General features: G+C 43.7%; 1 protein-coding gene across 6 annotated transcripts in view; it reads left to right on the top strand.

The window, feature by feature from the left end:
- The window catches only part of CENPP (centromere protein P), a 373,003-nt gene extending 356,088 nt beyond the window's left edge, over positions 1 to 16,915 (top strand). For all 6 annotated transcript variants that reach the window (XM_056524042.1, XM_056524045.1, XM_056524043.1 and 3 more), the window contains 3 exons: positions 6,999 to 7,078; positions 14,940 to 15,031; positions 15,801 to 16,915. In XM_056524042.1, coding sequence (XP_056380017.1) covers positions 6,999 to 7,078; positions 14,940 to 15,031; positions 15,801 to 15,934 — 306 coding nt within the window. In that variant the 3' untranslated portion in view covers positions 15,935 to 16,915. The remainder of the gene's footprint in view (positions 1 to 6,998; positions 7,079 to 14,939; positions 15,032 to 15,800) is intronic.
- The last annotated feature ends 8,209 nt before the right edge of the window (positions 16,916 to 25,124 follow it).

Raw genomic sequence — 25,124 nt, forward strand, 5'->3', positions numbered from 1 at the left:
TATCACTAAGTTACTGTATGTAAAAAGTTGAGGCACATCAATTGATTCATGAGAATAACCATTAGCTGGTTCTAGAAATTGTGCTGCTCATAGGCTGCAACCATGACAATAGCTGATAGAGCTGTCGGGTTCGTTTCAGGGGTACGTTCACATGGAAGCGCATCCGCAGCGTATTTAACACCACAGATGCGCTGAAAATCCGCAGATACAAGCAGAAACACAGAGCTACAGATGCAGCAGCAGGGAGTTCACTCTGCCTTAACTCTGTGTGTGCCGGCAATGTGATGCCGCGAATGGGCTCCTGTGTAAACGTATCTGAAGTCATTCCAACAGTGAGGTGCGGACTTGTTTTTCCACAGATGCTCAATCATATTGAGATCTGTAGATTTTGGAGACCAAATTAACATCTTAAACTCTTTATGTCGCCTCAATCCATTCCTAAACAATTTCTTGTCAGAGCATTATTGTGCAAGTGATGCACGTGTGCCCAGCCATCTACATGATGTAATAGGAAATGTGGTTCATCAGACAAGGGCACCTTCAACCAATGCTGCATGGTCCGATTCTGATGCTCTGTGCCCATTGTAGGCATTAAGGGGGTTATCCACCATAAGGTGATTTTAGTACTTACCTGCCAGAACTGGGTATTTCCTGTTGGATTTTGTTCTCTAAACGACACATCCCACAGTTCCATGCTTGAATGTTTGAAGATCACTTTCCTTCCTCCCACACATCAGCCACCCCACCCATTGAAACAGTGTTTTCTAATCAGGGGGCCTACAGCTGTTGCAAAATTGAAGCAGGACAGGCTCCCTCTGATCACCTGGCTAGTGATGTCAGGTCTTGACGCACTGCAACCTGGGAAATCCCAATTTTGTATGCTGTTAAAAATAAATATGTGACCACAGGAGGGTTGTACCACTAGTATCCGCAGTTTTCAGCAGCAGGGCTTGTAAAGTTGAAACACATAATTGTGTAACATTTTTTGTGCAAAACATTTGATTAATTTTGATGCAGGAAGTAATAAATTCCCCAAACTCCCATTTTTTGCAAACAATTTGTGCAAAAATTGAGCCTGTGCAAAACGGTTGCTCAATTTTGCTGTTCTGCGCTGACTCTGGAAATAATAAATACCTACCATTTTGTTTCACCTACACATGGCTGCATGGTCAAAAACACCATGTGACCCCCTGTCACGATCACACCCTATCGGTCCAGCCAAAACGCTAGAGAGAGTGTGATGGTGCAAGGGTTAAAGCCGCCAGACCTCGGGGTATCCACTACTAGTCCCAGCAAGTCACCAAATTAACCCTTAGATAAACGTGTTTTACCAGAGCCTCCTTCAGAAAGGTGAGCTCATATATTTAGAGATCAAAGACCAGAGCTGATTAATTAAACATTTTATCTGATAAAAGGTATCACAGTGCTGACTATATAAAAATACAGAAACAAATGACACAGTTACAAAAATATGAAAGAGTTTAGCAAGGCAAGTTCAGAAAACAAAATATGAAGTTCTTACAGCATGATGATATAGCAGTCCATGAGTGAGAGTGCTGTTCTTAGGATGGTCTTGTCAGCTTGTTGCACAGCCTTGAACACCGAGTCTAGCATTGTTAAATTATATATCTGCCTGTTTGGAGGGAGACTCCATTCCCCCCTCTGATCCCACCAGGGGGTCTTCTCTCTTCCTGACCCCTTATCTGTTTGATTATATGATGGGACCAGAGTTCATGACTTCAAAGGAGATACAAACAAACAGCCAGACCCCCAATAAAATGCAATACACAAAACACAGTCTGAATGACCTCTCACCCATGGCTTGGATAATACATCACACACAGTTATAATTATAATACACATATAGGATTTTAATAATCAGGCCTTGGGCCTGACACCTCCCCCTTAAGATGGGGACAGAGAGATCTTGCCTGTCCAGGCTGATAGATCTGTCTCCCTTAACCATCTATTTCTTTTCTTGACACCACAGGCCCTGCATTCTCAGGCAAAGATGGCACTGAAGGGGCCTATTTCCTCATTTAGCTGCCTTTTCTTTGCAGCTAAGAGCTGTGGATTGATCTCTGGATCCCTGGCTCTTAGCTTCCTCCACTAGGTCTAGTAGGGGATCACTACCCAGCCCTTCCTCTGGTGCACTGCATACACTGAGTACCACCTCCTCAGGGTCATAGTATGCCATATTAATGTGGTACTGTCTCTGCCTCTGACCTTTCTCGTCAAGGGCAGCTACATATGTGGTGGGTTTTAGGCGCTGCAGAATGGGGAAGGGACCCTCCCAGGCAGCCTGCAACTTATTCTGCCTGATGGGGTTCAGAACCATTACCTTCTGTCCCACTTCATAGACCCGGTCCCTTGCATTATGATCATACCAGTACTTCTGCCTGGACTGTGCTGCTGTGAGGTTGTCATGTACCAGCCCAGTCAGTGCCTGCATCCTGTCCCCGAATCTCAGAACATACTGCACCACAGAAGTCTCAGGGGCATGTAGCCCCCTTCCCATTCTTCCCTAACTAAATCTCGGGGTCCCCGCACTTTGTGACCATATAATAATTTGAAGGGCGAGAAACCTGTAGATTCTTGGGGTACCTCCCTGTAAGCGAATAACAGATGGGGTAAATACTTTTCCCAGTCTCTGCCCTCTGATTCTACAAATGTTTTTAGCATTTGTTTCAAGGTGCCATTGTTACTGGACACTCTGTCCAACCAATGTAGAGGGTTGTGATCAGTTATGAAAGTAAAATCCCTGCCACACAGGTATGGCTGTAATTTTTGCAAAGCCCAGACCACAGCTAGACATTCCTTCTCTATGACCGCATAGGCCACTCCCAAATGTCCTGCCAGGGGGGTCTCATGGGCCAACCTCAGCAGCTCTTTCCTGTACTGCCTAGGAACCACTAACGGTCTTTCTCCCTCCTGGGCCCCTAGCATGCCTTTAGAAAGGGACTCCCAGTACAAGATATCATTTTCCCAATATACCCGATGCCCCTCTGTGTCAACACCTGTATGTTCAGCACGTTGTCTCAGCCCTTCAAGGGAAGAGGCACTGCCCAGAGCATTTCCCGGAAATGCTCATTTCCCTCCCCCCATCTTTGGGCATCAGGGAGCACATTTCCCCCAGGTGAACTAGCATCCCCACCTTCCTCTCCCTTAGTTCCAGACATAACAATGTTACAGGCATCATACACAGGGCTATCACTCCTTCCCTCCTCCTCCTTAGGCTCACAGGATTGGAATATACCACTCACTGCTGGTCCCTCATCCTTAAATGTCACCAGGGGCACACCAACCCCTCCCCCTAGCTCATCTCCACTAGGTTTTGGCATTGGCAATGCATTGTCACCACATGTTACAATACACCCCATTTTACTTTTGGAAAACATTACTGGTTCAGTCACAGGTAAACATTTATCAATCCCCTGCACTCCCTCCCAGTTTCCACATCTCACAGTGTCTCCCAAAGTCTCGCACAGTACCTCAGAATGAACAGGGCTCTCTCCTAGCCCATCCGGTATGCAGGTAGTGTCCTCTGGAGCATAATGACAGAGCATCCGACCCAAATCATTCCCCAGCAGAACATTAACAGGGATGTCCTCAGAGACTCCCACCTCCCGCAAACCTTTGCCTGTACCCCAATCCAGGTATACACGAGCCATGGGCATAGCAGGCCGCACACCTCCAATTCCTTTTAAAGCCATGGTTCTTCCAGGGATGATGTCCTCTGTATCCACCACTTCAGGCCGCACCAATGTAAATGAGGCTCCAGAATCTCGTAAACCCACTGTCACCCGGTCACCCACAGTTACACTCTGCAGGTTATCCGCTCTTTTCTCCACCGCTCCGGACACCAGAAGAATGGCTGTGTGTCCTCCAGCTACTGGTGGAGAATTCTTTTTGTTGGGGCAAGTGGCACTCAGGTGCCCAATATTGTTGCATCTTTAACATCAGCGGGTGTCCCCCTGACCCAATGTGGCTCCTGTTGCTTTTGGGAATGATGGCAAGAATTTCCCGGCTGACCTGGTGGTGTTTTGTGGTTGTGTGGCTCCCCTCCAGTTACTTGCTCCAGCTTGTGCAGATCCACGCTTTGCTGCTGGCGCCCGGTTGTTGGCAAAGTCATCTCCCAGTTCTGCTGCTTCCATTGCTGTCTTGGGCTTGCGGTCCAAAATCCACTCTCTGGCTTCGAAGCTCCGTGTTTGGAGAAACTGATCCAGGACCATCAAGTCCTCCAGGGCCTCATAGGTAGTGACTTGTAGGTCCCCAGTCCATTGCCTGAATGCAGTCCTTAGCTGACCTGCATGTTCAGTGCAGCTTTCTGTGGCGCTTTGTTGCAAAGTCCTAAATCTTTTCCGATAAGCCTCTGAAGTCAGATTAAAACTTTTTTTTTAGCAGGGCAGATTTTATTGCCTCATAGTCCTGGTCACTTTCAGAGGGAAGCGAAGCAAACACATCCAGAGCTTTCCCTCGCAGCCGTGGGGTTAGATATCGTCCCCACTGTTCCTTAGGTAGAGGTCAAATCCCCTCAGGAACACATCCAGATCACCATCTTTCTCCAACATGGGGAAATGTTCCAAGCGAGGTTTGTGGTCTCCTTGATCCTGCACATCACTCTGTGTGGATTGAGCATCCCCTCTCAGCCTCAGAACCTCCAGTTCATGCCTCCGCTGGGCCTCTCTTTCTGCCACCTCTCTCTGCAGCTCGTATCTGTGCCTCTCTTTCTGCGGCTCGTGCCTGTGCCTCTCTCTCTCTGCAGTTTGGTACTGGAGAAGCAGTTGGAGTTTCATATTGGCATCCACATTCCCAAGGTGTTCTAAGGCAGTCCGCATATAAGAGTCCAAGGCCTCATGTGGAGTACTGTCCTGATGGGGAGTAATGTTGTATTCCCCAGGAGATATCAGTCCTTGGATGGCAGTTCCAGCTGTAGGACTTTGTCTCATGTCACTCAGCTCTTCTGCACGGGCATCATACTCCACAAGATCAGCAATAAGTTGTTCCTTGTTCTTTCCTGCAGTAGGGATGTCCTTTTCTTGGCACATTAGCTCCAGTGCAGGCTTGGACTGCTTGCGATATTTCCGAGATGAGACAGAGGAGGTAAAACAGGAGATGGGGAGGACAGAACTGTTTTGCACTCTTTTTGTTTGTCTTTTAAACCAGCACTGAGCTCTTTTGGAATTTACACACAAGAAGATGTATGCAATTTCTTTTTTAGTGCTAAGATTTCCTTATCCAGCAAGCAAATCTCTAAATATATCCCGACGCTGCCACCAGTTGTCACGATCACACCCTATCGGTCCAGCCAAGGTGCTAGAGAGAGTGTGATGGTGCAAGGGTTAAAGCCGCCAGACCTCTGGGTATCCACTACTAGTCCCAACAAGTCACCAAATTAACCCTTAGATAAACGTGTTTTACCAGAGCCTCCTTCAGAAAGGTGAGCTCATATATTTAGAAATCAAAGACCAGAGCTGATTAAACATTTTAATTAAAAGGTATCACAGTGCTGACTATATAAAAATACAGAAACAAATGACATACAGTTACAAAAATATGAAAGAGTTTAGCAAGGCAAGTTTAGAAAACAAAAGATGAAGTTCTTACAGCATGATGATATAACAGTCCTTCAGTGAGTGCTGTTCTTAGGATGGTCTTGTCAGCTTGTTGCACAGCCTTGAACACCCTGAGTCTAGCAGTGTTTAAATATATCTGCTTTCTTGGGAGGGAGACTCCATTTCCCCCCTCCCCTCTGATCCCACCAGGGGGTCTTCTCTCTTCCTGACCCCTTATCTGTTTGATTATATGATGGGGCCAGAGTGCATGACTTCAAATGAGATACAAACAAACAGCCAGACCCCCAATAAAATGCAATACACAAAACACTGAATGTCTGAATGACCTCTCACCCATGGCTTGGATAATACATCACACATAGTTATAATTATAATACACATATAGGATTTTAATAATCAGGCCTTGGGCCTGACACCCCACAGCCACTTTAGCTTGACCCATTAGGCTATTCTATGTTCACACATCCGTGAACAGATTCATTCTTTCTGCGGCCAAGGAAAACGGAATTTCATTCCCATAAACATCTGACGTGGAAATTCTGCATGTGCACATCAGTATCCCATTGAATGCAGTGGGACTCTGCTGCTCTGGAATCTCCAGCGGAATTCCGCACAAAAATTCCGGTTGTGTGAATATGGCCTTAGGGAATGTTCACACTGAGGAACTGGAGAGGAATCATTTCGGTCAGGAAAATGTTGAAATTTACCATTACTGCTTGCTGCGATATTGAAGCAGAATTGAAGCAGAAATTACAAGTAGAAATGTGAAGGAGCAGCAGCAAATGATGCTGGGGAGGAAGGTCAACCATTTCCACTTGAATTCCACTTGAAAGTGATTTCCTCAGGAAAAAAAAAAGTCTCATTGACTTCAATGGGCTTTTACAAGCAGATTCCGCCTGAAGAATGAACATGTTCTATCTTCAGGCGGAACAGAAATCAGCATCAGAATTCTGCTAGCAGAAATTCCTCAGTGTGAACAGGGCAGCAGAAAGTCCATTAAAGTTAATGGAACTTTCATTGAGAGATGATTTGGAGCGGAATAAGCGAGCAGAATAAGGGTCTATTCACACAGCAGAATTTACGCTTGCGGAATTCCACCTCAAATGAAAGCCCAATAGAGTTATATGGGATTCTACACTCCCATTCACACTTCTGAATTTCCGCATGCAGATTCCACACACGCCAAAAACCACCAAAAGGATTGCGGAAGCGGAATTTGTGCAGATGTGCGGAAATTCTGCCGTGTGAATAGCCCCTTACTCAAGTAAATTCCTCAGTGTGAACATACCCTAAGAAAGTAGAATCCAAAATATTGTGTATTTTAAAATTTGTATTCTACCAGTGATGTTTATTCCCATAATAAAGGGGAATGATCCTTTGATGTATGAGGTAATATAAAACCCGTTTTGTGTTTCTGTTTAGGACAAATACCCACTTGCTGTTGGACTTCCAATGGGATCTTCAGCTGACTACATGATTCTGATGAACCCGGACCTCCCTGGGTATGTAGAAAATTAATAGTTTTTGTTTTATTTTCTCAAAATGTTTATTTATCCTTGAAGGGCCTTCTAGGTAATAACATTAGGTGGCCATACACTTTCAATAACTGGTGGATGTTCAGCCGACTGTTCTCTTTCCATTGCGTGCCATGGTATCTTATCTTAACCTCGGAAGGACCAAGCCCATTTTGACCTTAAAGGGGTTATCCAGGAAAAAACTTTTTTTTTTTATATATATCAATTGGCTCCAGAAAGTTAAACAGATTTGTAAATGACTTCTATTAAAAAATCTTAATCCTTTCAGTACTTAGAAAAGAACAACCTTAACTTCAGAAGCTCATAAGTACTGAAAGGATTAAGATTTTTTTAATAGAAGTAAATCTGTTTAACTTTCTGGAGCCAGTTGATATATAAAAAATTTTTTTTCCTGGATAACCCCTTTAACCCCTTAAGGACTCAGGGTTTTTCCGTTTTTGCACTTTCGTTTTTTCCTTCTTACCTTTAAAAAATCATAACACTTTCAATTTTCCACCTAAAAATCCATATTATGGCTTATTTTTTGCGTCGCCAATTCTACTTTGCAGTGGCATTAGTCATTTTACCCAAAAATGCACGGCGAAACGGAAAAAAAAAATCATTGTGCGACAAAATCGAAAAAAAAACGCCATTTTGTAAATTTTGGGGGCTTCCGTTTCTACTCAGTGCATAATTCGGTAAAAATTACACCTTATCATTATTCTGTAGGTCCATACGGTTAAAATGATACCCTACTTATATAGGTTTGATTTTGTCGCACTTCTGGAAAAAATCATAACTACATGCAGGAAAATTTATACGTTTAAAAATGTCATCTTCTGACCCCTATAACTTTTGAATTTTTCCACGTACGGGGCGGTATGAGGACTCATTTTTTGCGCCGTGATCTGAAGTTTTTATCGGTATGATTTTTGTTTTGATCGGACTTTTTGATCACTTTTTATTCATTTTTTTTAATGGTATAAAAAGTGACCAAAATACACTTTTTTGGACTTTGGAATTTTTTTGCGCGTACGCCATTGACCGTGCGGTTTAATTAATTATATATTTTTATAGTTCGGACATTTACGCACGCGGCGATACCACATATGTTTGTTTATTTATCTTATTTTATTTATGGGAAAAGGGGGGTGATTCAAACTTTTATTAGGGAAGGGGTTAAATGACCTTTATTAACACTTTTTTTTAACATTTTTTTGCAGTGTTATAGGTTCCATAGGGACCTATAACACTGCACACACTGATCTCCTATGCTGATCACTGGCGTGCATTAACACGCCTGTGATCAGCATTATCGGCGCTTGACTGCTCCTGCCTGGATCTCAGGCACGGAGCAGTCATTCGTCGATCGGACACAGAGGAGGCAGGTAAGGACCCTCCCTGTGTCCGATCAGCTGTTCGGGACGCCGCGATTTCACCGCGGCGGTCCCGAACAGCCCGACTGAGCAGCCGGGATACTTTCAGTTTCACTTTAGAAGTGGCGGTCAGCTTTGACCGCCGCTTCTAAAGGGTTAATACCACACATCGCCGCGATCGGCGATGTGTGGTATTTGCCGCGGGTCCCGGCCGTTGATGAGCGCCGGGACCGAAGCGATATGATGCAGGATCGCGGCGCGATCCCGCTTCATATCGCGGGAGCCGGAGCAGGACGTAAATATACATCCTGCGTCGTTAAGGGGTTAAGGACCAGATCATTTTTTGCAAATCTGACCACTGTCACTTCAAGCATTAATCATTCTGGGATGCTTTTACTTATGAATTTGATTAAGAGAGAGTTTTTTCATTACATATTCTACTCTATGTTAGTGGTAAATTGTTGTTGATACCTGCCTTGGTAAAAAAAAATCCAAAATTTCATGAAAAATTAGAAAATGTTGCATTTTTCTAACTTTTAAACTCTCTGCTTGTAAGGAAAATGGACACGCCAAATAAATTATACGTAGATTCACATACAATATATCTACTTTATGTTTGCATCATCAAGTTGACATGATTTTTTTTACTTTTTGAAGACATTAGAGGGCTTCAAAGTTTAGCAGCAATTTTCACATTTTTCTAAAATATTTAAAAATCTGAATTTTTCAGTTCAGTTTTGAAGTGAATTTGAGTGTCTTTGTTAGAAATACCCCATAATGGACCCCATTATGAAAACTGCACACCTCAAAGTATTCAAAATGAATTTCAGAAAGTTTGTTAACCCTTTAGGTGTTTCACAGTAATAGCAGCAAAGTGGAGGAGAAAATTCAAAATCTTCATTTTTTACACTAACATGTTCTTGTAGCCCCATTTTTTTTTTTCATTTTTACAAGGGGGTAAAATAAGAAAAAGCCCACCAAAATTTGTAACCTAATTTTTACCGAGTAAGGAAATACCTCATATGAGGATGTAAAGTGCTCTGCGGGCGTACTACAGGGCTCAGAGGAGAAGGAGTGACAATAGCATTTTGTAAAACAAATTTTGCTGTAATGGTTTTTGGGGGGCATGTCACATTTAGGAAGCCCCCCGTGGTGCCAAAAAAGCAAAAAAAAAAAACACATGCCATACTATTTGGGAAACTACACCCCTCAAGGAACGTAACAAGGGGTACAGTGACCCTTTACACCCCACAGGTGTTTGATGAATTTTCGCTAAAGTTGGACATTAAAAATGAGATTTTTTTTTTACCTAAAATGCTGGTGTTACCCCAAATTTTTATTATCAACAGGGGTAACAGCAGAAATGGGGGTTAAAATGTTGTGGGGCTTTTTCTCCTGAGTATGGAAATACCCCATATGTGTATGTAAAGTGCTCTGCTGGCGCACTACAGGGCTCAGAATAGAAGGAGCGCCATTGAGCTTTTGGAGAGAGAATTTAGTTGGAATGGAAGTCGGGGGGCCAAGTGCGTTTACAAAGCCCCAGTGCCAGAACAGTGGACCTCCCACATGTGACCCCTTTTTGGAAACTATACCCCTCACAGAATTTAATAAGGGGTGCAGTAAGCACTTACACCCCACTGGCATTTGACAGATCTTTGGAACAAGTGGGCTGTGCAAATGAAAAATAGATTTTTTTGAACAGTGGTCCATTGAAAAAATTCAGTCAGACACCTGTGGGGTGTAAATGCTCACTGCACCCCTTATTACATTCCGTGAGGGGTGTAGTTTCCAAAATGGGGGTCACATGTGGGGGGCTTCCACTGTTCTGGCACCATGGGGGCTTTGTAAACACACATGGCCTTCAATCCAAGCCAAATTCTCTCTCAAAAATCCTTCTCTTCTGAGCCCTGTAGTGCGTCCGTAGAGCAGTTTCTTTCCTATTACCTCTTGTGAAAACCAGCATTTTAGAAAAAAAAAAAATCTAATTTTTCATTTTCACGTCCAACTTTAACGAAAATTCGTCAAACACCTCTGGGTGTTAGTTTCCAAAATGGGGTCACATGTGGGTGTTTTTATTTATTTTTTGTTTATGTCAGAACTGCTGTAAAATCAGCCACCCCTGTGCAAATCGCCAATTTAAGCCTCAAATGTACATGGTACGCTCTCACTCCTGAGCCCTGTTGTGCTCCTGCAAAGCACTTTACTTCCACATATGGTGTATTTTTGTACTCAGGAGAAATTGTGTTACAAATTGTGGGGGTCTTTTTCTCCTTTTACCTCTTGTGAAAATGAAAAATAAGGGGCAACACCAGAATGTTATCGTAAAAGCTGGTGTATACCTCCACTTTTCCTTATCATAAGGGGTAAAAGCCCCCCAAAATTACTGTGTAAGGGTGTGTATATGTAGTGTTTAACTTTTTATGTAGTGTAGTGTTTTTAGGGTACACTCACACAGAAAGGGGTTTACAGCGAGTTTCCTGCTGGGAGTTTGAGCTGTGGCGGAAAATTTGCCGCATCTCAAACTTGCAGCGGGAAACTCACTGAAAACCCCTGTGAATGTACCCCTAGGGGGGTGGGGTGGGTGCAAGCCTCCAGCTGTTGCAAAACTACAACTCTCAGCATGAACTGACAGCCGAAGAGCACGGAAACACTTTGGTTGTAAAACACTGAGTTAGGTAACAGACTAGTGTTTCCGTGCTAGTGTGCCTCCAGCTGCTGCATAACCATTTCCCAGCATGCCCTTCCGCTGTCAGTGTTTCCGCAACAGTGTGCCTTTAGCTGTTGCAAAACTACAACTCTCGGCATGCACTGAGTTAGGTAACAAACTCTAACTCAGTTTTTCGCGACCAGTGTGCCTTTAGCTGTTGCAAAACTACAACTCTCAGCATGCACTGACAGCCAAAGGGCATGCTGGGAGTTGTAGTTATGCAACATCTTCAGGCACACTTTTTCATAGCAAAAATATGCCTCCAGCTTATGCATAACTGCAACTCACAGCATGCACAGGCAATCAAAGGGCATGCTGGGAGTTGTAGTGGTGACACCAGCTGTTACATAACTACAACTCCCAACATGTCCTTTAGCTGTGCATGCTGGGAGTTGTCGCTAAGCAACAGCAGGAGGCGAACAGGCCTCACCTCCTGCTTTATCCTGCTGCCCACACCGCCTCCACTCCAGTCTGCTGCCGCCGTCGCTCCTGAGGGGACCCCCGTCGGGCTCCGGGAAGGTAAGAGACCCCCGCCTGCCCCGATCACCGCCCAGCAAGGTAGTGACTGTTCGGTCTTCCCGAACGATCAGTCACGTGATCGTGAGGTGGTTCCTGTGCCACCTCACTCCTGCTGGGCAAGGGTGATTGATGCTGTCTCGGACAGCACCAATCACCCTTTTTTTTTCTGACCCAGAATCGCCGGTCTCAGGACTCCCCAGGGCTTAGCACAGCATGCCTGATAAATTATTTCAGCAGGCATCACGTTCCGTTCACTGCCTGGTTACTGTTGGTGAACGGAGACGTTCAGGGCATACAGGTACGTCCTCAATCCTTAAGTCCCAGGACGCAAGGGCGTACCTGTACGCCCTTATTCCTGGATGGGTTAATTTGCATAATTGTATTTTCTTTTTTAATCTTTATGATTACCATAGGATTGTGGAATTATACAGACTATGGGGTAGATTTATCAAACCTGTGCAGAGGAAGAGTGATGCAGTTGCCCATAACAACCAATCAGATCGCTTCTTTCATTTTTGAAAAGGCCTCTGGAAAATGAAAGATTTAATCTGATTGGTTGTTATGGGCAACTCAGCTTTTTTTTTCCTCTACACAGGTTGATAAATCTCCCCCTACGTTATGTAGATACATTTCTGATTCCCTTTAGGTGGGGTCATATTTACTGTGGATGGAATGTAACCAAATATATTTTTTTGTGAATATTTTGGTACATCTCCACCTGTTATCCTTGCTGCTTATTGGATTATGGACATAATGAAAATATACAGTATTTGCTATGAGTCCACCCCTCACATTGGGCCCAAAGTGCCAACATTTTGTGTGGCCATCATTACTAGGTCTCTCTAGTCATGTGTTTGTTAGGCCAGAGACAGACTGCCCGATACTTGACTGGTGGCTTTCTTCTTGGCTCCTCCCTGTAAATTGAATGAGAAGGTTCTCAGAGGAACGAAAATCTTTAGTGGCTTCAAGGTATTTAAGAAGGCATCTCCTAACAAGTTATGGAATGATCTCTCCTGGTTTTTTAGTGAAGTTCGGTAACCATCTTAGGGAGGAAGAAAGGGTTTTCATTATCAGGTATCTGTGTAAAGAGGAGAGGCTGAAAGGACTTGAAGTTCCCTCACTCTCTGGGCTGTAATTGCCAAGAGGAACCCTAACATTAAGGAAAGCATTTTAAAGAGGGCCTCTGTTTGTCATTAAATAGTTCATGTGCCCTGATCAAACTTAATACGCCCTCCTGTTCCTGAGTTATGAGGGTTTATAGTGTATCTGACAATTCAGGGAACGTAATTTCATTAGTAGGATTATACAGTGAGGAGATATGGATATTGTACATACATATCCCCTGACTGTATTATCCCTCCCATCAAACCCTTATATCTCAGGAACAGAAGGGCATATCAAGAAACAGTATTTAAAAAGAAAAAAAACGGTGTCTGATCAGGGTCCCTAAGCTAAGGATAATGCTCTCTAATTTTTGGGAATTTTTTGAGGGCATCAAGCACTATGCTGAGGTCCCAAGGGAGAGGGGGGGGGAATCTGACAGTTTCTTTGGGGGTTTTAGTCTGACTGCTGCAGATATTAATCTCTTAATACAGGAGTGATCGGACAGTTTGTATTGTGGACAGTACACACAGGGGTTAGGACTAAAATCTTTCTCCTGACCTTATTGAAGAAAACTGAGAATTAGTGGAATGTTGTGATCAGAAGGAGGATTTAGCCTATTGTCAGCAAATCTCAGAAAGGTCTTCCACACTCTAAGATATATGGAAGTAGCTTCTTTGTGGATTACATCATCTAAAAAGCCTCTTCTCCAGAGAATTAAAGGGGTTCTCCGGTGCTTACACATCTTATCCCCTATCCAAAAGGATAAGGGATAAGATGTCTGATCGCGGGAGTCCCGCCGCTGGCGACGCCCGTGATCTTGCACGCGGCACCCCGTTTATAATCAGTCCCTGGAGCGTGTTCGCTCCGGGTCTGATTACCAACAACCACAAGGCCGGCGGCGTGTGACGTCATGCTCCGTCCCTCAATGCAAGCCTACGGGAGGGGGCGTGATAGCTGTCACGCCCCCTCCCTTAGGCTTGCATTGAGGGGCGGAGCATGACGTCACACGGGGGTGGAGGCGTGAAATCACACGCCGCCGGCACGGTGGTCGCCTGTAATCAGAACTGGAGCGAACACGCTCCGGGGACTGATTACAAACGGGGTGCCGCGTTCAAGATCACGGGCGTCCCCAGCTGCGGGACTCCCGCGATCAGACATCTTATCCCCTAACCTTTGGATAGGGGATAAGATGTGTAAGCACCAGAGAACCCCTTTAAAGGGATATTCCGATAGATAGGTGATGAGATGTCCGATTCATGAATGGAGGAGGCGTGACATCTGTCTTGGAAACTCAGCGGTGGGACCCCTGTACGGCATCCATTTTAGGATATAGTCAGACGTCAGCTGTAACTCCATCCTGCCTCCTCCCTCACACCAATCGCTGTCATCCTTCAGCCACAACTCCCTCATCCAAAACTCCCTTGTCCAGAGCACAGTCATGCCTCTTGCACGTGTACTACAGACACTAGATTAGACTACAGAGTCTTTATAGCAGAGCAGACACTAAATAGCGTGTACAGCAGAAACTAGAGAGCAGACACTGACTCTGCTCTGCTACACGGCAGGAAGGTTTTTCGTCTGAGGGATGACTATATTTCAGATGAAGGAGTTGCGGCTGATGCCGGATGGAGATTGGTCCGAGGCGGGACACTGTTTCCCCTGATGCGGGATGGAGTTACGGCTGATTACTGACGATGTCCTAAAATGGACACCGTACCCCTGCGATCCGACATCTTATCCCCTATCCTTTTGAATACTCCTTTAACCTCTCACCATCCAAGGGGTTGTGGAATCATACCTAGAGATGCTCTCGCCAGTAGAATCGAGGGCTGACTTACTAACATCCTTCTTAGGCAGGTAAACCAAGGCCTTCTGGGCCAGAAGGGGCTTTTGGGAGAATCAATGCTCTCTCCGGACTGTGGGTTAAAGACAAAATGGAGAAAAAGCATGCACAGTGCCGTTACTGATCATCAGCCCAAAGACTAATATTTTTTTTTTCTGTTTCCCTATGGTGTTTACTTATTGTAAACATTTGTTTTATCATGTTTAAGAACTAATCCAAGGGAATTTTGTGTTCAGCATTCTCTTTGTATGTAGTATAACTAATAGGGTGACCTACAATATTGTTATTTTCCTGGTACAGGTATGAACTGCTACTTGTATGGAAAATAACTATTACTGAAGATGGATCAGTGACCCCAATCCTTGATTTATTACCAAAGATACCAGAACAAGGTACATGCACTGACTGTTTTTGCCTGTGTTTACTTATATTACACAATCCGTGTATACTTTGTAGTTAAGTAGAACCTGGGATTGGGTACAAATAAAAAAAAATCCCCACACATTCTGTAAATATAAGTAAATAAAAAAAACTTTTGTATGGCATATGCACTAAATGCAAGTGACCTGACTATATGAACATACCTTACTGTAGATCGGACAGGTCTGGATCCATGGTCGTACACCTTCAATGTCTGAACACTCAATCTGATGATCCCCCCCATCTATGCTCAAGCTAACATGCCTGTGTTCTGAATGGGAAGAAGGGAACAAGTTCTCACTTGAAATTGAATTCCCCTTTTATTCTCAACACTTCCTATTATAGTTGAGGGAACTTACAGTAAATTGGCTCGTAGCGAATCTGGCAGCTCGGCTGTTGATTACTTTAGTCTGCATAAATTAGCTCAGCTTTCCAAGGGCTCCAGTTACCTGGAAAAGGTGGATAAAGACCTAGGAGACTTAAGACTGTCATCCCAGACTTTTCCAGGCAACCAGAGCCCTTGGAAAGCTGAACTAATTTATGCAGACTAAAGTAATCAACAGCCGAGCTGCGAGGTTCACTACGAGCCAATTTACTGTAAGTTTGCTATCCTTTTTCTCTATCTTTTGATGTACAGACCGTCCGTGTATCTATTAAACTTTAAATGGTCGGCTGCTTTTGCAGACATTGGTCTTTGGTGTATTGGCGCCATAATAACAATTGGTATGATCCATCTTACAGCAAAGGCCCTTGACAAAACTGGAGTACTGGAAAATGCAGCCATGAACTTCCGGACCCTGCTACAAGCCTTTGGCCTTCAAGCGACCATAGAGAACATCATTCAGTCATTCTGCATGAAGAGAAGCAGCCACTAGAAGGAAGGTCTCCCAATGTTTTATTGAATATAAACCTTGTAGTTGCATCCGCTTTATAAACCATATTGACAAGTCATGCTCTATGTACAGTAAATATGGCACATTGTACATCATATAACAAGACCTGCTAAATAAATACAACCTTTAAATACTAAAAATGGGAAAAATACAGAAAAGCAAAAATCCAAATAAACTATACATGGTTCAGATGTCCAAAGGCAGCAGAACACGTACTCTCCAAACATATATTTCTGGTAACAGTAAGCACATTAGGTTTGCTGGGGGATCAAGTTGCACAAATATATACAGGCAGTGGGGTTCAGGAGCCGTAGTCGGGGGTACAGACTATCATGGATAATGGGATTTCTCCAGTGTCCTCCTTTAGAAAGCTAATGATACGCAGACTATACTATAATGGAGTTTTGCGTGCCAATTGACCAGAAGGGATGGAGTGTCTGGGTTACAAATCCATTGGCAAATACTAAATTTCCCAGAGCAGACAACGACTACAGGGATATCTGTCATTCTAAGGGACACAGCAGTTTCAGCAGTGGAGCATCCTGGGATCAGCTCATGGTTGGTGGACTCTTTGTAAGTGGACAACCCCTATCGCAACAGTTTCTAATAGTTTCAATGCATCTAAATAAAAATAAATAAATTAAAAAAGTCTGTCACGCTGGGTTCACACCACGTTTTTGCCATACTGTTTTCAATCCGTTATTCCTAAAGAAAACCGTATGGCAAAAAAACAGATGGAACAGTATGGAAAAAAGTGAACCGTATGCATTTTTAAACAGTATACTGTTTTTAAAAGTGCATACAGTTCCGTCTGTTTTTATAGAAAAAAAAAAAACAAGTTTTTGAAAATTTTGTCCATTTTTAATGGGAGGGGTCTTGGGTGGGGACTTTAGGATGCAAGTGCGCATGTGCAAAGTAAAAATAAGTATACGGTTTCCCATATGGAACCGTATACATGTGCGTTTCCCATTGACGTCCATCTTAAAAAAAAAATTAAAAAAAATATGCGGTTGCAATATGGTTTTTACACCGGAGACAAAATCGTGATCAACCACGGCTTTGACTACGGTTTAAAAACCGTACTGCAACCGCATACTTTTTTATCCTTTTAACATGGACGTCAATGGGAAACGCACATGTATACGGTTCCATACAGGAAACCGTATACGTTTTTTTCTTTGCACATGCGCATTTTTATCTGCATCCTAAAGTCCCCTCCCATTAAAAATAGACGGAACGGTTTATAAAAACGGACTTTTAAAAACAGCATACGGTTTATTTTTTCCCATACTGTTCCGTCCGGTTTTTTGCCATACGGGTTTTCTTTAGAAAAACGGATTGAAAACAGTATGGCAAAAACGTGATGTGAACCAGGCCTAACTTAGATTTGGTGGGTTAACAAGAATTAGGGGATAGATGGGAGTATGACCGCAGCATCAGACCATAAAGAGTTTGTAGTATGTTACCATAGAAACATAGGGCAGTGTTTCCCAACCAGGGAGCCTCTAGCTGTTGCAAAACTACAACTCTCAGCATGCCCGGACAGCCGTTGGCTGTCCGGGCATGCTGGGAGTTGTAGTTTTGCAACAGCTAGAGGCATCCTGGTTGGGAAACACTGGCATAGGGGGATGCAGACACTGAGGTTAGGTTCACACTGTGGAATTTCTGTGTAGAATTTCTGCCGGAGATCGAGCCGGCGGCAGTAGGACCATGCGGACTACATTGCTGTCCCCATAGATGGCAATGCTTTTCTGAGCAGATCTCCCAAAAGATCCACCCTGAAATGCATTGCCATCTATGGGGGCAGCAATGCAATCTGCTCGTCCTAGCGCCGCCAGCTTGATCTCCGGCAGAAATTCTGCCCAGAAATTCCACAATGTGAACCCAGCCTAAGAGATAGGTGGTTAATTAAAGGGGGTTTACACTGAAGGAATTTCAGCTACAGACCAAGTTTCTGGTGTTTATTTTCTGCCTAAGTGATTGCATTAAAGGGGTATTCCAGGAAAACATTTTTTTTTATATATCTATCAACTGGCTCCAGAAAGTTACAGATTTGTAAATTACTTCTATTAAATCTTAATCCTTCCAATAATTATCAGCTGCTGAAGTTGAGTTGTTGTTTTCTGTCTGGCAACAGTGCTCTCTGCTGACATCTCTGCTTGTCTCGGGAACTGCACAGAGTAGAAGAGGTTTGCTATGGGGATTTGCTTCTACTCTGGACAGTTCCCGAGACACGTGTCATCAGAGAGGACTTAGACAGAAAACAACAACTCAACTTCAGCAGCTCATAAGTACTGAAAGGATTAAGATTTTCTTTATAGAAGTATTTTACAGATCTGTTTAACTTTTTGGAGCCAGTTGATATATAAAAAGTTTTTTTCCTGGATAACACCTTTAAATTACATAGATATCTTCTTCCAGATATCTGGAATGTCACACGTTACATGCCTTAAGTCCACTGCTCCCTAACACCCCCCCCCCCCCCCCCTTTGCTTTAGGAAGGATTGTGTTACCCATGCTGGGCAGCTCAAGTGAGCAACAGAAAGTCAGGGCTGTGTGTGCGCAGCCATTGAAGTCATTACAGCTTTTTAGGAGACTGAAAATGTGGAGGAAGTTTTAGATTAATGCAGATTGGAAAGGGGATTAGCAAACTCACAGCGGAAAATCCAAGTATTTTACCTATACATTTCCCATGACCTTTATAACAACCGGATGGTCACTTCAAGACATTTTGTAAACTTGATTAATTTTAGATGCACTGAAACAATAGAAAATATTTGTAAAGATAGGTATATAGCCTTAAAGGGGTACTCCGGCACTTAGACATCTTTTCCCCTAGCCAAAAGATAGGGGATAAGATGCCTGATCTCGGGGGTCCTGCCGCTGGGGACCCCCGTGATCTTGCACACAGCACCCCAGTTAAAATCAGTCCCAAGAGCATGTTCGCTCCGGGTCGGATTACCAGTGACCACAGGCCCGGCGGCGGAACCCCCGCGATCAGGCATCTTATCCCCTATCCTTTGTATAGGGGATAAGATGTCTAAGCGCCGGAGTACCCTTTTAAACTGAATATGGAATTTCATAAAGTATTAGCCATTTTGCTTATTTTAAATCAAATCATGTGTTTATCACTGATCCTAAACTATTTAGCATTAAGATCTTTAAAGGGGTATGCCGGTGGAAAATGTTACTTTTATTTTTTTAAATGAACTATTAAAAAATCTTAATCCTTCCAGTACTTATTAACAGTTGTATGCTACAGAGGAAATGATTTTCTTTTTGGATTTTTTTTTTTGTCTTGTCCACAGTGCTCTCTGCTGACACCTCTGTCCGTGTCAGGAACTGTCCAGAGCAGGAGAAAAATCCCCATTGCAAACCTATGCTGCTTTGGACAGTTCCTGACACGGACAGAGGTGTCAGCAGAGAGCACTTAACAAGAAAAAAAAAAGAAAATCATTTCCCCTGGAGAATACAGCTGCTAATAAATACCGGAAGGATTAAGATTTTTTTTTTTTATAGAAGTCATTTACAAATCTGTTTAACTTTCTGGCACAAGTTCATTTAAAAAAAAATAAATAAAAAAAAATAAAAAAAACTTTTCCACCGGAGTACCCCTTTAAGGTTGACTCAGCACCCCTCTAGCTTTCAACATTTGTCTTGGATATTGGAGGTTACTGCGGATACATTCCAGCTCCTCTACCCAAAGTAGCGTACATTAGTATTTCATACAGGGCACTGCAGGAACCACTTATACCACTAAGTCCAACCATAGCTCCTAAATACAGAATTAACATTTATAGGATAATGTCCCACAATTCATCACCATTTCTCTTATAGATCACACGAAACGGAATCATTTTAAAGAACTGAAATTATGGAAGAGATATAAAAAAAAAAAAAAAAAAACTGCCCCACCCAATGATCAGCTACTTAACCCCTATCCTGTGGATAGGTACATTTTGGCTGTAGCTCCAGATTTTGCAAAAAAAAAATAAAAAAAAAATACAATGATCTAGGGCAGTTATCCCCAAACTGTGGCCCTCCAGATGTTGCAAAACTACAACTCCCAGCATGCCTGGACAGCCGTTGGCTGTCCAGGCATGCTGGGAGTTGTAGTTTTGCAACATCTGGAGATCCAGTTTGGAGATCACTAATCTAAAGGATTTTCTTATACGATTTGAATTATAAAGTGTTTCCGTTTTGTGCGATCTAAAAGACAAATAAAATATTTAAAGGACAAACCAGACAAAATGTCCTTTTTCCATTACATGCTGAACGAATACATAATCTATAACATGACGTTAGGGGGGAAGCATTTGTCTTCGTCTCTTGCATTTCACCATCGAACCCATGAGGAGTTTAGTGAAGTTTTTTTTTCCCCTTTCATGGTTGAGAAAATGCACCAAAAAACTATTCCAAATGATAAAAAAAATTCCTAATATAAATATGTCCAGCAATTATCTAACAATAGGTCTCCCGTCATCAAGTAATAGAACTAGATGCTGTGTGTGTTAAAGGAACAGTAACTCAAATGCAAGTGGTCACCTCCCATTACCCAAGGGACATTACTAAAGCTAACATTAGAGAAAAGGGTTTTCCCCACAGAAGAATACACTACATGGCCAGAAGTGAGCCGCCCCCCCTCTGATCTGTAATTCTGCCTCTTTTTTTATCAATACCCATTGCCGAACAGCATCATGAAATCGAGCACATAGCCACATTGCCTGTCACTAAGAGTCATGGACATAGCCAAGATCAGAAAAATATACTGGTTTCTTTATTAAAAGCTGTAGCATACAGCTGCTAAAAAGTACTGGAAGGATATTTTATTTTTTTTTTTTTTTTTTTTTTTTTTTGTAATAGAAGTAATTTACAAACCTGTTTAACTTTCTGACACCAGTTGATTTAAAAAACAACGTCTACACTAAGTGCGTTCACTCCTGGTTCTGTGCCATATGACAGAGACAAATCTGCAATGTACAATGATGGGTTTGTCTCGGTCGCACACAGGTTACAAGTGTCTGACCACGGCAGGTCCGACTGCTGGGACCCCATGGGGTCTCTGCCCAACGCCCCGACTCTCCCCATGCACAAAGCGGTGGCAGACGCCTCCTCCATGCATCTCTATGAGAGAGCTGGAGACACACGAGCACTGTATCTCTGGTTCTCCCATTGAGATGCACGGAGTTGGCACCGCTCAGTATGGTGGTCAGCACAGCTTGGGGAGCCAGGCCGACCGCTGGGACACTGTGTATAGGGGATAAGTTGTTCAGTACTTGAGTACCCGCTCTAATACCAGGTGACTGTTCTGTATAGTATCAGAGGGTCACACTATGTGCTTGGCAGGAGAACACTTCTAAAAAGTGCTGACCCCACCACCCAGGTTTCACAATTGTCCTCATTAGAGATGAGCGAACTTACAGTAAATTCGATTCGTCACGAACTCCTCGGCTCGGCAGTTGATGACTTTTCCTGCATGAATTAGTTCAGCTCTCAGGTGCTCCGGTGGGCTGGAAAAGATGGATACAGTCCTAGGAAAGAGTCTCCTAGGACTGTATCCACCTTTTCCAGCCCACCGGAGCACCTGAAAGCTTTACTAATTTATGCAGGAAAAGTCATCAACTGCCGAGCCGAGAAGTCCGTGACGAATCGAATTTACTGTAAGTTCGCTCATCTCTAGTCCTCATACCTTTGGCCATGTAGTGTATGTCTACTATATAACCACCAATGTATAATACAAATAATAAAAACTTTAATAAAAAAAAAAAAAAAAAATCCTATATCAAATTCTCCTTCACAATTCCTTAAACCTTCATTATCACAGGCGATGCGCACACATATATACGTATGCGCTTTCTGCCATTGGTGAAGTAGGCATCTTCTTTCCAAGACATCAATACTCGACTATGGACCGAACAGAATTTACGCACCTCGGATATTATAGGAAATCCCGTTTGTGTCTCTTACTCAAGCAGAAAACCTTGTAGCAGCATGCAATGGAGACGACATGCCATGTGACGCTAAAAAGCATCCGGAGCACCAATTATAAAAATAATAATAATTATTACAAAAAAAAGTTAAAGTACCTTCAGGTTGCAGAAAGGAATAAGATTAATTCTGTTATAATTCCCTAATATTTGTCACTCGCTGACAGCAGAAGAGATACAGGGAAGGTTGGATCCCCAGTAGCTGCCATGAGAGCCTATAGGACACAGGAGGCTGCAGATAATAGCGTTGCCGCGACACTTCTGCTTGCATATGGTTATTTCTCAAGCTGTAGCTCCAATTAAAGAGGTTTTGGCTAAACAAAAGTAACATACAATGATCCAGGGTAGTGGTCCCCAAACTGTGGCCCTCCAGATGTTGCAAAACTACAACTCCCAGCATGCCTGGACAGCCGTTGGCTGTCCAGGCATGCTGGGAGTTGTAGTTTTGCAACATCTGGAGGGCCACAGTTTGGGGACCACTGATTTCGGGGATGGTAGCAGTCCCCATGAGACAGACTACAAGAAGTGTGTATTTGTAGCATAAGTTGGAGGTGTCTATTAGAGATGAGCGAACTTACAGTAAGTTCGATTCGTCACGAACTTCTCGGCTCGGCAGTTGATGACTTTCCTGCATAAATTAGTTCAGCTTTCAGGTGCTCCCGTGGGCTGGAAAAGGTGGATACAGTCCTAGGAGACTCTTTCCTAGGAATGTATCCACCTTTTCCAGCCCACCGGAGCACCTGAAAGCTGAACTAATTTACGCAGGATAAGTTCATCAACTGCCGAGCCGAGAAGTTCGTGACGAATCAAATTTACTGTAAGTTCGCTCATCTCTAGTGTCTATCTACAGACCATTACATAGGATTTTTCCAGCCAAAATGTAAAATTGCCTATTTATTGGTAAATAAAGATACAAAAATAACCAGATTTTTGTTGGCGATTTGTTGCCTAAAGGTTTTGTTCACACGGCAGAATTTTAGAGCGGAATCCAGTCCAATTTCAACGGAATTTACACTGCGAAAACATCGCGTTTTTCCGGGCGGTCCCACCGGGATACCAATATACTTTTAATTTTACACCTTGGTAGGAAATACACACTTCACTGTGGATCCAAAACATTAGCAAAGTCCCAGGAGGGGCTACCATAGACTGCCCGCCCACAGGGAACTTTATTACTACTATATTTAACACTTGTGGGAATTAGTGGTTCATTTATTTAAAGTACAGAATAAAGCAGCGATGTAGCGCGAGTTAGAGGTACACATATAGCTTTAGGAGGAGACCTATGTGTAATGCACCAGTGTCATGTGAGCAGTCCTCAGGCATTAAAGGGCAATTCCAGGATTTTTCTTCTTCAGCCTTTGAGCCCCTGATTCCAGGTTATAATACTATGTAATACGCTTCTATTATCTCCGTGCGCCAATTTGTTTTTAGGCACAGGACTAGAGATGAGCGAACTTACAGTAAATTCGATTCGTCACGAACTTCTCGGCTCGGCAGTTGATGACTTTTCCTGCATAAATTAGTTCAGCTTTCAGGTGCTCCCGTGGGCTGGAAAAGGTGGATACAGTCGTAGGAGACTCTTTCCTAGGAATGTATCCACCTTTTCCAGCCCACCGGAGCACCTGAAGGCTGAACCAATTTACGCAGGAAAAGACATCAACTGCTGAGCTGAGAAGTTCGTGACGAATCGAATTTACTGTAAGTTCGCTCATCTCTACACAGGACCCACCCCCAGAAGAGCTGTAGTGCAAGTCTTATTATTTTACTGTTGTCTCTGACCTTTCCCAGCATTCCATGCGGCAAGAGACAAGCTGTCATAGGTCACATGGTCTCCACAGGGCGTGGCTATGCTGCAGTGGGTGGAAGGGATTTACTGAGTTAACGCTATCCGCCCACCCGTTGCAGCACAGCAACACCCCCTGTAAACCATGTGACCTATGACATCTCTGGCTGCATGGAATGCTGGGAAAGACTTAGGCTAGGTTCACACTGCGGAATCTCCGGACAGAAAATTTCCGCCCGGAGATCCCGAGTGCGGCCAGCGCCGACTGAATCAGTCGTTCGCTAGGACCACGCGAACACTGCAGTCTCCAATAGACTGCAATGTGTTCTGTCAGTATTTCCGCCTGAAGAAAGAGCACCGCCATTATTCAGGGGGAAATTTTCAAGCAGATTTTCTGTTCACTAATTCACACTTCGGAATTTGTGAAGCGGAATTTGTGAACGGAAACCCATTCACTACACTATACATTTTAGCATGCAGAATTTCTGCCTGCAATTTCAAAGCGGAATTGCAGGCGGAAATTCAGTAGTGTGAACCTGGCCTTACACTTCAGGTCTTCTGGGTGTGGCTCTCGTGCCTAAAAATGGGACAAAGCAGCGCATGGTAATAGAAGCAAGTTACACAGTATTATAACCTGGCATCATGGGTTAAAGGGGCACTCCAGTGAAAAACTAAAAAAAAAAAGTTTTTCACCGGAGTACCCCTTTAAAGGCTGAAGAAGAAAATCATGGAATACCCCTTGAAAAGGGTTTATTCAGGATTAGAGAGAATGGAAGAAAAAAAAAAAGTCAACTTCAATACTAATGACAATAGGACAAATGTTTATTTCTAATCCTGTAGAAACCCTTAAAGGAGTGGTCCAGTGGTGACCCAGTGGTGAACAACTTATCCCCTATCCTAAGGATAGGGGATAAGTTTGAGATCGTGGGGGGGTCCGACCGCTGGGGCCCCCTGCGATCTCCTGTACGGAGCCCCGACAGCCCCCTCCATACAACTCTATGGCAGAGCCGAAGCGCTGCCTTCGGCAATCTCTGGCTCTGCCATAGAGATGTATTGAGGGGGCATGCCAGCCGCCGCTTCGTGCGGAGGTCAACACCCGCTATCTGGCCGGAGAGCCTGGCCCCCGTACAGAGAGATCGCAGGGGGCCCCAGTGGTCGGACCCCCCGCGATCTCAAACTTATCCCCTAGCCTTAGGATAGGGGATAAGTTTTTCACCACTGGACTACCCCTTTAAATATTCGAGTCATTGAGCTACAAATTCAAGTTATACAATATAACCAGCACCTAAGGCAGTGTTTCCCAACCAGGGTGCCTCCAGCTGTTGCAAAACTACAACTCCCAGCATGCCTGGACAGCCGGAGGCTGTCCAGGCATGCTGGGAGTTGTAGTTTTGCAACA

This window comes from Hyla sarda, chromosome 6, assembly GCF_029499605.1.
Source record: "Hyla sarda isolate aHylSar1 chromosome 6, aHylSar1.hap1, whole genome shotgun sequence".
In the NCBI taxonomy this organism is placed as follows: domain Eukaryota; kingdom Metazoa; phylum Chordata; class Amphibia; order Anura; family Hylidae; genus Hyla; species Hyla sarda.